We start from the raw sequence: 12816 nt of genomic DNA on the forward strand, positions 1-12816 counted from the left end.
GAATTGTATGTCGACATCCTAACACCCGATGTGGTGATGTTAGGAGGTGGGGTCGTGGGGAGGGGATTAGGTCATGAGGACAGAGCTGTCATGAATGGGGTTAGTGCCCTCTCAAAGCCCACAGAGCTCCCTCGGCCTCTCCATCATGGGAGGACACAGAAGGCAGAAGCGGGAAAGAGGCCCTCACCAGAACCCGACCACACTGGCCCCCTAACCTTGGGCTGCGAGAAATGAATTTCTGTTGTTTGTAAGCCACCCAGCGTGTGGGATTTTGTTACAGCAGCCGGAGGAGACTGAGACAGGGGGTAACATTTAAGCCGACAACTGAAAGGTGACGATTCAGTCGTGTGGGAAGAATGCCACAGGAGGAAACAAGCGGGGCGGGCTTGGCATGGCTGGGGGACTGAAGTCTGGGCTTCAAGAGCGGGGGACAGCGCGGGGAGATGAGATCAGAGCTCACCCGGGGCCAGGTCCCTGCCCGGAGTGCCCGCAACAGGGAGGGGAGATTTTTATCCTGAGTGCAAAGGGCAGCCACTGCCCTGTAGAGTCCGGGGCGGGGACCCGGGCGGTCACTGGTGTTTTCTCAGGCCCCAGAGAAACGAGCAGCTCCCAGACACGACCTTTCAGCGGAGCCCTCGAGCTGGGAGTGGGACAGAGTGTTCTCAGCTACGGCAGGAGTCAGAAGCCACACAGCTTCGAAGGCTCAAGATCACTGAGGCGACGCAGTGGTCCGGGGAGGCCAGCCGACAGTGCAGAAACAAACAGACTCAAGACCCCCCAGGGCAGCAAACCGCGCACTTCCTTCCTCGCGTGTGGACTGGCTGGGGCCTTGCCAGGACACAGGCTGACGGGGCAGCCACCTCCAGAACGTTCCCGGGAGGCCCTCAAAGCCTCCACCTGCAGGGGCGCCTGGGAGGCTCAGTCAGTTAAGCCTCTGACTTGATTTCGGCCCAGGTGGCGATCTCACGGTTCGCGAGATCAAGTCCCGCCTGAGGCTCTGCTCTGGGCCTGGAGCCTGCTTAAGATCCTCTCTCTCCTCACGCCCCCCACTCGCACGCTCTCTCTTTTTCTTTGAAGATAAACAAAAGGCTTCGGCCTGCAGGGACCCGTCACTTCTACCCATACTTCACGGGCTAAAGCAAGCCAGGGCCACCATTGCTGAAAAGGAGGAGAGGAGGACACAACGCTCCCACCCGTCTGGAGGGCAGAGGCCAAGAGGATCTGAGGAGCAGCGCTGGCTCCCACAACCCTGTTTTACAGATGGGAAACTGAGGCTCGGACACACGGAATAGAATCAGCCAGGGTTAGTGGACTGGTGGTGGTCGTCCGGTGCCCTCTCCGTGGTGCCCCATCCTCCCCTCACGCTCCCGGCCTCCTCTCCTGCCTAATGCCCTTTAAGAGCTTAATCCCCTAAACCTGAGCTTGTCCTGGCTCTCGGAGGGCAGGACAGGGTACTGGGACACCCCCTTTCCTCTTTCCTCTCCCTCTGGGGAGAGGGCCCTGAGCGGGTCACACAGCCTGGGGAGCGGGTGGCAAGAACAGGGCCATCCATGGGGCGCCTGGGTGGCGCAGTCGGTGAAGCGTCCGACTTCAGCCAGGTCACGATCTTGCGGTCCGGGAGTTCGAGCCCCGCGTCGGGCTCTGGGCTGATGGCTCAGAGCCTGGAGCCTGTTTCCGATTCTGTGTCTCCCTCTCTCTCTGCCCCTCCCCCGTTCATGCTCTGTCTCTCTCTGTCCCCAAAATAAATAAACGTTGAAAAAAAAAATTTTTTTAAAAAGAACAGGGCCATCCAGCGCCAGCAGGAACCCACTAGGCCGGGTAGGTAATGGGGGCCTCCTGGGTTTCCAGCCCGAACCCCGGGGCTTGCCCTGACACGTCTCTCCATATGTTTCCTCCTTCTGAAGCAGCTTCCTGGGCTTCTCGGCTGCCCTCTCTTGGTCTGGTTACTGGGGAGGAACCAGGGACCAGCCAGGGCACCCACGGGCCTCTGCTATCACCTTGGCCTCACCCCAGCATGAGCTGCACAGCATGGCAGAGAGAAGGACGGCCCCCAGGCAGGTGCAGGAGCTCTAGGGACCCTCGTGACCGCCTCAGCTCCCTGAGGACAAGCCTGGGCGTGCCAGCCCTGTTCTGCCTCCTCAGTGACCGGGGAGAGGCCGACGGGGGGTTGGGGGGGGCTTCCTTTACTGCCGGACGCTGCTCGGTTGCAGCCTATTTCCAGGTCGGTCTGCCCCAGCAGCCTCGGAGACCACAGGGCAAGGCTCCGTCTCTCATCTCTGCCTCCTCGGCTCACACACAGCAGGTCCTGGGTCAGCAGATCTTGACTGGCTAGATGCCCGGCAGGGGCTCAGTGGTGCAGCTGGGCTGGGTTAACTCTCCGGGAGTCTGGAGAAGTCTGGGGGTCATCCAGGTGGCTCAGGGTTCACCCCCCTCTGGAGCAAGCTGTGAGAGCTATGAAGGAAGGTTCTGGATAAAAACCTTGAGGGACCAGAGTCCAGGCTGCCCACTGCCGCCCACCCCCCCCCCCCCCCCGCCCCAGGGTTTGGCTTTTCTGAAGTCTAGGCAGTTCCACGTGGAGTGTGGGGATGATTCAGCCAGAGAAACGTTCCCAGACCACCTTCTCTTGGGAGGCTGGACCATCCCCCCCAGACAGATTTCCAAGGGGTGGGCCAGCAGGAGCAGGGCTGAGCAGGGTGGGTGGGTCAGGCTATTTCTGAGGGAGCACGGAGCCAGCCGCGCCAGGAGTCGCCCACTGAGGCCAGCGAGGCTGCTTCGGGCACTATGGCGGTGGGTAAGGGTGTAGGAGCGGCCGAGGGGGAGGCAGGCCCCACCTGGGGCTGTCCCCCCCATCCCCTCAGCCGGGCCCCCCTTCTCCACTCACAGCTGAGCCCCCAGCACGCCCGGGGCCGGGCTGTGCTGACTCTGGCTCCCCAGGGTGGTCCGTGTTTTGCTTTCACACAAGGGCTCATGAGGATGTGCGGTGGAGGGTAAACAAAGAACTATTTTTATCGCCTCATTGTTTCCTCTCTCAGCATCCTAGCTCCCAGGCCAAGGGACACCTCAGTCCTCCCTCCTCACACCCGCCCGCCCGCCCGCCACAGGCTCTGGCCTGCCAGGTGCCCCCAACCAGGCCACCGCGCTCTCCCTCAGGGGCGGCCTCAGAGCCAGTCCACAGATGGTGGCCGAGAGTCTGGGAAGGGACACAGAGGGCGCCAGAGCCAGGCCTGGGAGCCCCATGGCCGCCCCGGGTGTCCCAGCCTGTCTCCCCCCACCCCCGACACCTGGCTGTATCGACCCATGGCCTGTTCAGAAGAAACCCCTAGAGCTGCCCCAGCCCCTGCCTCAGGGGAGGTCGAAGTTGGGGGCACCTACCGTCTGACCAGGGGGGACCTACCGCTTGACCGGGGGGACCCCGCTGCTGCAGCTCACATACTCACCCCAGGCAGCAACCCTGAGATAGAGCCATTACTACTCCCGTGTTCCACATTGGGAAGCAGGCTTGACAACATCACGTGACTTGTCCCCATCAAACAGCTTGTAACGGGCAGAGCCTGGACTGGAACCCAGGTCTGTGCAGCTGAGCCCAGAGCCCAGGAGGGCCTCCCCGACAGCAGCTACCGCCTGAGGCCTCCAGGGGCATCATCCCACTGCTCGGGCTTCAGTGCCGGGAGGGAACCCTCGGGGCCCCGGGGAGGCTGAGGTCTGTGACCCGATCTGAGATCTGGGAGGGCCCAAAGGAGGGCAGGGAGGGAGGGGTGCCGGGGGCTCGGGGCTCGGGGCTCCGCAGCTCGCCGTCCTCCTCCTCCTGTTTGCTCCGAAGCAGAGCCCGTCTGCAGTGGGAAGGAGCCTCTGGCTGTGATGGGTTTTTTTTAACCACTTGATCATGATCAAGGATTTAATTTTATCCCCTTCTCTGGCTGGCTCTGATTCTATTTGGAGTTCAAGCACGAGCTAGTGAGCAGGAGGGCTCCCTGGAAGACAGGACGCCCGCCCCCAGACTCGGCGAGGCCCCTCCTTGCCTGTCCAGCCTCCACAAGGTCCCTCGGGGGTCCCCCTCGGCTCTGCAGTTTCCGGAAGGCTGAGGGACGTTCCAATGAACGCCCTTCTCCCCGCCTCCTCCCCCTGCCCTGCAAAGCTGCTTAGCGGAGGAAGAGGCCTGGGGTGGGTCAGGGAGCAGGAGGCAGCTCTGTCCCTATGAAGGGATCGTCTTAGCCTTTTCCTCCTCATCAAAAAAGCATTTAACAAGTACTGACTGGACCTGGGGCCACACTGCTCCCCTCCAGGAGCTGCACACAGGCCTCGTGCCGAATGACTTCTAAGCAGAGGCGATGGGGGTGTGAGCCAGTGACCACCCACTGTGGGCAGGTCTCTGCTAAACTAGTCATTTGCATCATCTCATAATTCTCAGCAACAGCCTCATCCCCATGAGGGATAGATGCTCTCGGTTTTTGGTGGGTTTTTTTTTTTCCATTTTTTGGCAGATCTCGTTCTCAATCCCACCAGCCGGCCTCCAGGGCCCTCACTGTCTTCCCAGCTCCCGGCTACGGGGACATAAAGGTTTATACTGTGGCGGTAAACAGTACAAACCCGGGTCAAAAGAGGATTCTGTCTGGCAGGGGTTGGGTTCAAAGCATTCTTGAACCTAGAATCTGTCGAAGGTGCAATTGTTTTTTATTATTATTCCCATTTTACCGATGAGCAAGCGAAGGCCGAGGCCGGTGCCAGAGCACAGAGGTCACAGTAGGGAGGCAGGGCTCCCATCCGAGCCTGCAGTCCCTCATCTCTGAGCTCTGTCGCTGACCTCACGTGGGGACAGGCGTCTTCGAGGCTAGGCTGCCAGACGCTGGCCAGGGGTGCGGAGAAGGGAGAAGCGCTGACCTTGAAGCAAATTATGTTATTTTCTCATCTGTAAAATGGGGACAATACCGTCCTTGCCTCACACACGACTGGAGATGGCGGAAATACAGGGCTGTGCACCCGCACACGGGCAGCACCCGACGCACGTTCCCTGCGTTATTGAGACCAGGACGAGGGAGTTACCTGCATAAAAGATGGGTGTGGGAAACCTCCCTCCCTCAAGGGCCGAGGCCAACGGCCAGGAGGGGGAAACTCTCACAAGTTCTGGGTCTGAAGTCGCCTCCTGGGACTGTGTATGTGGGGCCAGCCTCCCCGACAGGTGGGCAAACAAGGCAGCCCAGGCAGGGCAGGATGGGGCTTAGGCCCTGTCAGCGGCTCTCCTGACCTCCTTGCCGGGCAGGACCGCCCGGTCCCTCTGGGAGACCGGTCTGCAATGTCAAGGAGAGAAGTGAAGGCCGGGCACCTGCTGATATTCGAAAAGCATCTCACTGCCTTTATCCTTTAAGGAGGCCTTTGTTTAAATTAGGGCTAGCAGTTGTCGTCCCCACAAGCCTCCCAAATCTCCTAAACACCCGGTTATTGCCCAAGGAAAGGGAGTTCCTTCAGTAGAGACAGAGAGAAGCGTGTTTTCTAAACGCGGCCTCAGGTCAGTCTATTTCCCGGAAAGGGGTGGGTGCGGAGGGCAACAGGGGCGTTGAGAGAGGGATGACTGGCCCGTGCGGGTGTGGCAGGTGGGTACTGGTAGGGCTCCCGGCTCCGGGAGCTGGCTCCTGCCCCCACCACTGAACCAGGTGCCCCAGAGGGATCGGTTTCCCTGCTACAAAGGGCCCTGTTCAAAGGCTGGAACAGCCTGGATTCTCGAAGCTGCCTGCAGGGACAGGGAAAAGCGCTTCATAACTCAACCGCCCTCCCCCCCAGGGCTGGGAAACACCAACAAAAGGCAGGGTACCCTGCCCCCCGCCTCTTCGCAGCCCACCCGGCCTCCCCCAGGCTCAGCCTGGCCTCCGGCTGCCTCAGGCCTCAGCAGACCCGATCCCAGGGGTTGTCGTCATTTCTGGCTGCGTGCACCTGTACCCAGGAAGGTGAACCCAGAAGGCCGCCTGCTGTGTGGGCCGAGGGACCCTGAAAGACGCCGCGCGGCCCCCAGTGTTTTTCCTGGGCCTGCTGTGGTGTCCCAACTCCTCTTTCTTGCTGGCCTAATTCCCACAAGAGACACAACCGAGTTAGACAACTCTGGGAGGGCGCCTCCCTCCCGGGTCCGCTCTCAGGGTCTCTGCTGGGGGCTGGGCAGTGGCACCAGGGCCAGTCAGCGCCTCCCCCTGCTCAACTGCTCAGTGTAGAAGGGCAGATTAACGCCAAGGGTAACTCCCGACAGTGCAAATCAGAACACAAGCAATTTACCTAACGTGAGCCCTTGGAGATTGTGTCTCTGTAATGTCTGGCTAACACAGCTGTCTTTTTAAAAACTTTTTCCTCGGGGCACCTGGGTGGCTCCGTCGGTTAAGCGTCTGACTTCGGCTCGGGTCATGATCTCGCGGTTCGTGAGTTTGAGCCCCACATCGGGCTCTGTGCTGATAGCTCGGAGCCTGGAGCCTGCTTCGGATTCTGTGTCGCCCTCTCTCTCTCTGCCCCTCCCCCCCTCATCCTCTGTCTCTCTCTCTCTCTCAAAAATAACCATTCAAATAAATAAAAACCTACAGAGAAAGGCAGGCCAACTCCATGTAAAATACCCTGGAGGGTATCCAAGCAAAGCCTAGACAAGCCCTTTTTAGAGACCTTTCAGAGGTGACGCACATCTGGTCACCGTGTGGCCTGTTAGGCGGCCTTCAACATCTCTCCCAACGCTAAGAGTGAATGATGTCGATTGGGCTGTCCGTCCTCAGAGTCTATAAACCCCACAGCGTTTAGCTCCCAGTGAAACTCTTTGAAAAGGAAATAGAAGCAGGGAGTCCACGTAAGCGGAAAAAAAAAAAAAAAAAAAAAGAAGACCTAAAATGGGATGATGAAGGGTGGAAATGAAACATTCTAGAAAATGCTTCCAAAGCAAAAATTCCTAAAGCAGAAATGATTTCAGCTTCTAAACTTGAATATACAGCTGAACAGCAATAAATCTCCCATTTCTGGGATGATGGAGGGGCCGGATATTCTGTTTGGACTTTTGTTACAAGTAGCCCAAGACCACTGCCATCACACAGGGGGCTGGGGTGTCTAGGATAGAAGGGCCCCCGCACTCTTGCAGGTGCCCAGTGTCTGCTCGAGACCACAGAGGGGCAAGGTCACGTCTGAAGGCTGACCTCAGTCCAATCGAAGACGGTATCAGAATCTCCAGGTCAAAAAGGGGGCTCAGCCTTCCAGGGACCTGTCAGCTGGGCAGATCTCGGAATTCTTCCAAGCCCCGAGTCACCCTCCAGGTCACAGACAATCAAACTAGCAAACATGGTGTTTTTGACCCTCCCTGTGGTGTCTCCTTGGGGAGAGAGGGCCCAGCAGCGGAGCCCATGCGACATGGGGCAATCAACGAACGCACCCAACTCCGAGGGAGGTAACTCAGCTCACACACCAAGCTATTAAAAATCTTTATTGTTAATTTTTTTTTCTCCAACAGATATATTTTCAGTTGAAATATGGAGCCACAGAAACACCTTCACTTTTCGTGTTCAGATGGCAAGACAGACCGGGGCCATTGCTGTTACAAGAGGGAGGCCCTGTGACCTTGACAAGGACAGGCTGGGGCACAGACACACCACTGGCCTGGACACGGACCCTTTATGGGAGCTGCAGGTACACAGAGAGGGGGAAAATGGCAACCTGGTACTGGCACCTGGTGACAGATGTCATAACCTGGGGGGAGGGGGCTCGCAAAAGCTGACCTTTCCCCAGGGGCTCAGCTGGAGGCAGGACACTGAGAGTGAAAGTGTGTGTGTGCTCACACATGCGCCAATTGCCTCTCCTCCTCAGGATGCTCTCGGGCCACTGTTGGTGTCTCCACAGTCCCCGCTCCCTGGGGATCGACGCTCTTTGAAGGTTAACCTAACCAGGTCAGCTAACCAGGCCCACGTGCGGAGGAGGTCAGGGCCATCTAAGCTGTGACACGCGAGTCCTTCTGGGGCAAGGCCCACAGCACAGCACGAGCCGTCCACATGGCCCCAGGGCAGCTCCTGTGATCCGTACAGCCCCAGCCCTGAGAAGGGGGAGTCTGGCTCTGAGAATCTTCTCCTGGCTCTGGGAACCTGGGGCAAAACGGGGGCCTCAGCCATTTACCGTCTCGGGGGAGGGTCCAGGCTCCCGGTCCCTGAGGTCCCCATCTTCCTCCACCTCCCCACCCAGACTCCACTCTGGTGAGAGACACAGGGAGAAGGCCAGGCTCCCCCCGAGGGAAGGAGGAGGGCAGGTGGGAAGACCTGGGGCTCTCACCGCCCCTCAAACCCGGCTGCTCTGCCGTGTGTCTCTGGGGATCCGGGCCGAGGGCCGGCCTGGTGGAACCTGCTCAGCGAAGGCCCGGCCAGCTGTCTCAGTCGGCACTTCAGAAGCAAACAATGTCTGTTCCAGGCTGACATGGAGAGGGACCCTTCCGTCGGATATGAGGACTCCAAGCCCGGGCCAGGGCCTACTGCCCAGCGGCAGGTACCCTGGGAGCCTGGCTGGCGGAGGCCAGGGCCGGGTGTGGAGACCTAAAGGCCTCCCGGGCCTCGTGAGCCAAGCTGGGGCCTTTGTGGGGGTTCCGGGCTCCCGGGCAGAGACCTCTGCTCCACTGTGGGGTCTCACAGCCAGGAGCAGCTCCTGCCCTTTACAGGAGGAGCCCCAGATGAGGCTTCAGGAAGTAGATATGGAGGGATCGGCTGAAAGGTCAGAGCCACCCGCTGCTCTACTCAGCAGGGACAGGCCAGAGAGGCCCAGCCCCATGCGGAGCGGAGCCCCACAGCTCCCCCCGGAAGGGGGCCTGGCCGGGTGCCAATGCATGGAAGTGATGAACATAAATCCTGGCTAATGGTCACCTCTAAGCTCTGGTCTGCTCCTGCAGGACAGCACAAACCTCCTTGGGGGCCCTCTTTTCCAGCTGTAGACCCTGCATGGGGCCTCGGAGGTCCCCTTGCCAGTGGAGCCCGGTGTGGGCATTAGAGCAAACGCACTCTCCGGGTGGACCCCCGGACTGGAGAGACACCGCCCATGCGGCCGAGCCGGGGGCGCCCCTGGAAACGGGAGTCGCGGATGAGCCAATGAGAAACCAAACACACATATCAAAATCAAATCAAATGCGAACACAAACAAAACACGTGAAAGCAGCAGCAAGCTCTTTGTGTAATAAATATTGCAAAGCGCACTTGGTTTCTTTTTTTTTTTTTTTCTTTTCAAGTCAAATATAACAACCAATGTCCCAAACCCTGTTTTCAGCATTGAAAAGAGAGAAGCTGTTGCTATCAGCAGAACACCTGCAGCCAATCAAAGAAAAAAAAAAAAAAAAACAACACCGTTTCCCACTAGCTGGCCAATCAGAATCCTTTTCCAGTTTAAGCAGCCAATCGGGCCTCTTCACATTCCTAAAAAGTGACCTAAATAAAGCACCAGATCTCGGAGAGCTTCCTGGGAAGCCATATACCGAGGAGCAAATTAAAAAAAAAAAAAGTCAGAAATAAAAATAAAAGGTTTCTGTTGGTCAAGATTTAAAAATAAAAGGGTTTCTTCCTGCAGCCAATCATGAGTCCGTCCCTTTAAGCCAATTGTAACTGCACCACCGGTGCCTCCTTCGGTGCCAGCCCTGCTGAGTGACCCTGGAGTGGGGTAGGGTAGGGTGTAGGGGCAGGGGGAATCGGGAAGGTGATCTGCTGCCACTCGGCTGGCCGAGGTCCACACAGATCTCTTGGCCCTTGCCAGCTTCCAGGGTGTTCCAAGGGGTTCACAGCTACTGCCTCCGGTCCTCCGTCTCCGACCTGGAAAATGCCATCACCACGTCCTCCGCACCTGCACACCAGGAGGAAAGAGCTGTTGGTTGGGCCTCGGGTGTCAGGCTGCAATCTGGGCGGGGCAAGGCGGCTCGGGCGCCCGTGACAGCGTTAGTCCAGCACAGTGCCAACTGCTTCCAAAGCAGCCAACCGCCTCCTCTCTGGGCCTTTCCTACGGCCTGGCCAGGGGACACGCCACCATAGGGTGGCAGGGCTGCGGGGGCGAGCCTCAGAGGCTTGCTCAAGGCTATGCCACTGAGAAGCCTGTGTGACCCGCACCCAGGGCTGCAGGTCCCAGAGTAGGGCTCTGCTCACATAGCTTCCTCCCAGGTCACCAAAGCCAGAGGCCTTCGGGAACCTTCCTTTTTCTTCTGAAGACTCGTGTCTTGATCCTTTGGAGGTTCATTAGGATTTCTAATAGCCATCCCTCTTTGCCCACACCTCGCACCTGCTCAAAAGAGCACAGCCAGGCCCATTTCTGGCCTGCAGTCGGCCTGGCTCCTACAGAGATAGATAATAGCCATAATCTTTATTATTGTTATTTTTAAACATGGATTTGAGATTCTGGTCCAGGCACTCGTGAAATCACTTCCTTTGTCTTGTTTTCCATAAGACAGGCTCTGACATGCAGCCAGAAAAGGCAAGAGGGAGGAGGGAAAGAGTTCAAAACACTGACCTGCCGTGGCTACCCAGAGCTGCTCAGGCAGAAGGAGGAGGCCGCAGGGCAAGTGAGCGGACCAGCAGGTCCTGACCCCTGCTGGACCTGGCCCTCCCTGGGGCCTACTGCTTTCTCCCCTTTTCTTTCCTTCCTTCCTTCCTTCCTTCCTCGTATCTGTTTTTAGTTTTATTAAAGCTTATTTATTTATTTTTGGGGGCGGGGAGGCAGAGAGAGGAGGGGGAGAGAGAGACCCAAGCAGGCTCTGTGCAGAGCCTGATGTGGGGTTCGAACCACGAACCTCGAGATCATGACCTGAGCCAAAGTTGGACGCTTAACTGACTGAGCCACCCAGGCGCCCCTTAAGATTAAAAAAAAAAAAAAAAATCTCTACACTCAACTTGGGGCTCGAACTTACGACCCCAAGATCAGGAGTCAGTACGTTTACCGACTGAACCAGCCAGGCCCCCCTCCCCTTTTTCTAAAGGGCAATTCGTGGTCAGGCCCTGAACAATAATCAGCTGCCGTGGCCTTTCTGACAGACTTCTCCTCTGTCCTGCCGGAGGGGATCTCCCCAGGAGGGGAGGATGAGGAGAACAGACACAGGAAAGGCCACGGAAGAGGGGGCGGGTGCGGGTGGTTCGTGGCTGAGCTTCCGGCCTGTGAAACGGTGTCCGCCTTGCCCCTCACCCCCCGCATGGCGCTGGCTGTCTTCCTCCACACCGCCTCCTCCTTCTTGCTGCCCCTGGAAACCGAGGGGTGGGGGAGCCCCCCAGCTGTGGTGCTGCAGGAGGAGGGTCCTCACACAAGGAGGCAACATCACGGACATGTGCCTTTGGCCACCAGGTCGCCACGGTGCTGTCAGGGGAGCCAGCCCTGCCGCTCGCACCCCAACCTGCCTTGACGCGTTTCTGCCGTGACCCGCACAACTTCTCTTCCTGAGAAGGGGAACAAGCTCCTGGGAAGAAGCTCAAATCCTCTGACTTCTTGGGATGGGGGGCTCCTTTGCTTGGGAAGCCCTACGAATCCTTCCCCTGTCCTCTCGGGAACATTCTGTTCTCGCCTCAGTCCTAGGACCACGAAATATCACTGCAGGCAGAATTTTCCTAGCAACCACAGAATCCAAGATGACATCATACCCTGCATGGCAGCTGAGCTGGTCACCTAGCAGATGCCGGCTCTTCCCCGGGCGATGGGGAGGGGCAGGTGGGGGCTGAGAGAGGGGAGGAGAGAGCTGCCTGGGCTGCGGCAAGGAGAGGCAGCCACTTGCTTCTTTCCTTGCCTGCCTCGTGGGCTTTCTCACGGGGACCTTAGGCCTCTGGACTGAGCTGCAGGCACAAAAATAGCCCTGGCCACCCCGGGAGGGAACGGTGAGTCTGCGGAGGGAACGACCACGGGCTCCCGACCCCACAGGCTGCCTGGTGTGCGCACCTGGGCTAGGCTCCGAGTTGGGGAAGGAAGTGACCCCCTCAAGGTCACACAGGGACCCCGGTGACTATTTAGCATGACACCTCAAGGTGGAAGAGGATCTGCCAGAGTCCCGCTGGTGCCACAGTGCCAGCTGGTCGCCCGTCCCTGGCTGGGGTGGGGAAATCAGCAGCTTGCATTTTTAGAGCCTCCCACTCTGCTGCGGGAGCTGGGTGTGGAGAGGGCCCGCAGAGCTGCCGCCCAGCCCGTGCCCTGTTCTGTTCCCAAAGGACCGGCTGTCTTCCGGGCCTCGCCAAGCGGGGCAGGCCCTTCCAGAGCATCGTCTGACCTCTCCTTATCAGTGGCTGGCCTGCACTACGAGGGCCTGGCCAGGAGGCACACAGGCCTCTGGGCAAGGATGCTGCTCCCCTCCCTCCTCTTCTCCGGGAAATCTGGGCCAGCCACCTACCAGGGAGGGCGCGCTGCTCGCTTAGCTGGCAGAATGGAGCTCTTAGAGCTTCAGAGCCAGGAAGGGCCTCAGGTTGGTCCCTGCTGTCCTTCCTCCTTTAAGGTTCAGTATGTGGCAGCTCCCTTGGGTGCAACTGTTGCCGGCAATCACAAGGCTCAGAACAGGAAGGCCCATCCTGCCGCCTCCAGGCTGTCCGCTAGGTTTCCTATACCATTTTACAGATGAGGCTGTGTCCACCCCATTGTTACCTCTGCTGACACTGTCTGGACTCGGGCCCGAGCTTTTGTGCACCCCTTTCTGCTGGATGCAGGTGAGCACAGGAGGGGAGAAGCTGGCGAGCCTCCTGCTCACACTCTCGGACACACTGAAAGATAAAGATGGCCCAAACCAGGGGTGTCTGGGCGGCTCAGTCGGTTAAGCGTCCGACTCTTGATTTCGGCTAGGGTCACGATCTCACGGTTCATGGGATCGAGCCCCGCACTGGGCTC

General features: G+C 58.7%; 1 protein-coding gene across 3 annotated transcripts in view; it reads right to left on the reverse strand.

The window, feature by feature from the left end:
• Positions 1 to 7420: 7420 nt before the first annotated feature.
• The window catches only part of CTNNBIP1 (catenin beta interacting protein 1), a 52453-nt gene continuing 47057 nt past the window's right edge, over positions 7421 to 12816 (reverse strand). For all 3 annotated transcript variants that reach the window (XM_045482083.1, XM_045482082.1, XM_045482081.1), the window contains one exon: positions 7421 to 9816. In XM_045482083.1, the coding sequence (XP_045338039.1) occupies positions 9758 to 9816 (59 nt within the window). In that variant the 3' untranslated portion in view covers positions 7421 to 9757. The remainder of the gene's footprint in view (positions 9817 to 12816) is intronic.

This window comes from Leopardus geoffroyi, chromosome C1, assembly GCF_018350155.1.
Source record: "Leopardus geoffroyi isolate Oge1 chromosome C1, O.geoffroyi_Oge1_pat1.0, whole genome shotgun sequence".
NCBI classification, from domain to species: domain Eukaryota; kingdom Metazoa; phylum Chordata; class Mammalia; order Carnivora; family Felidae; genus Leopardus; species Leopardus geoffroyi.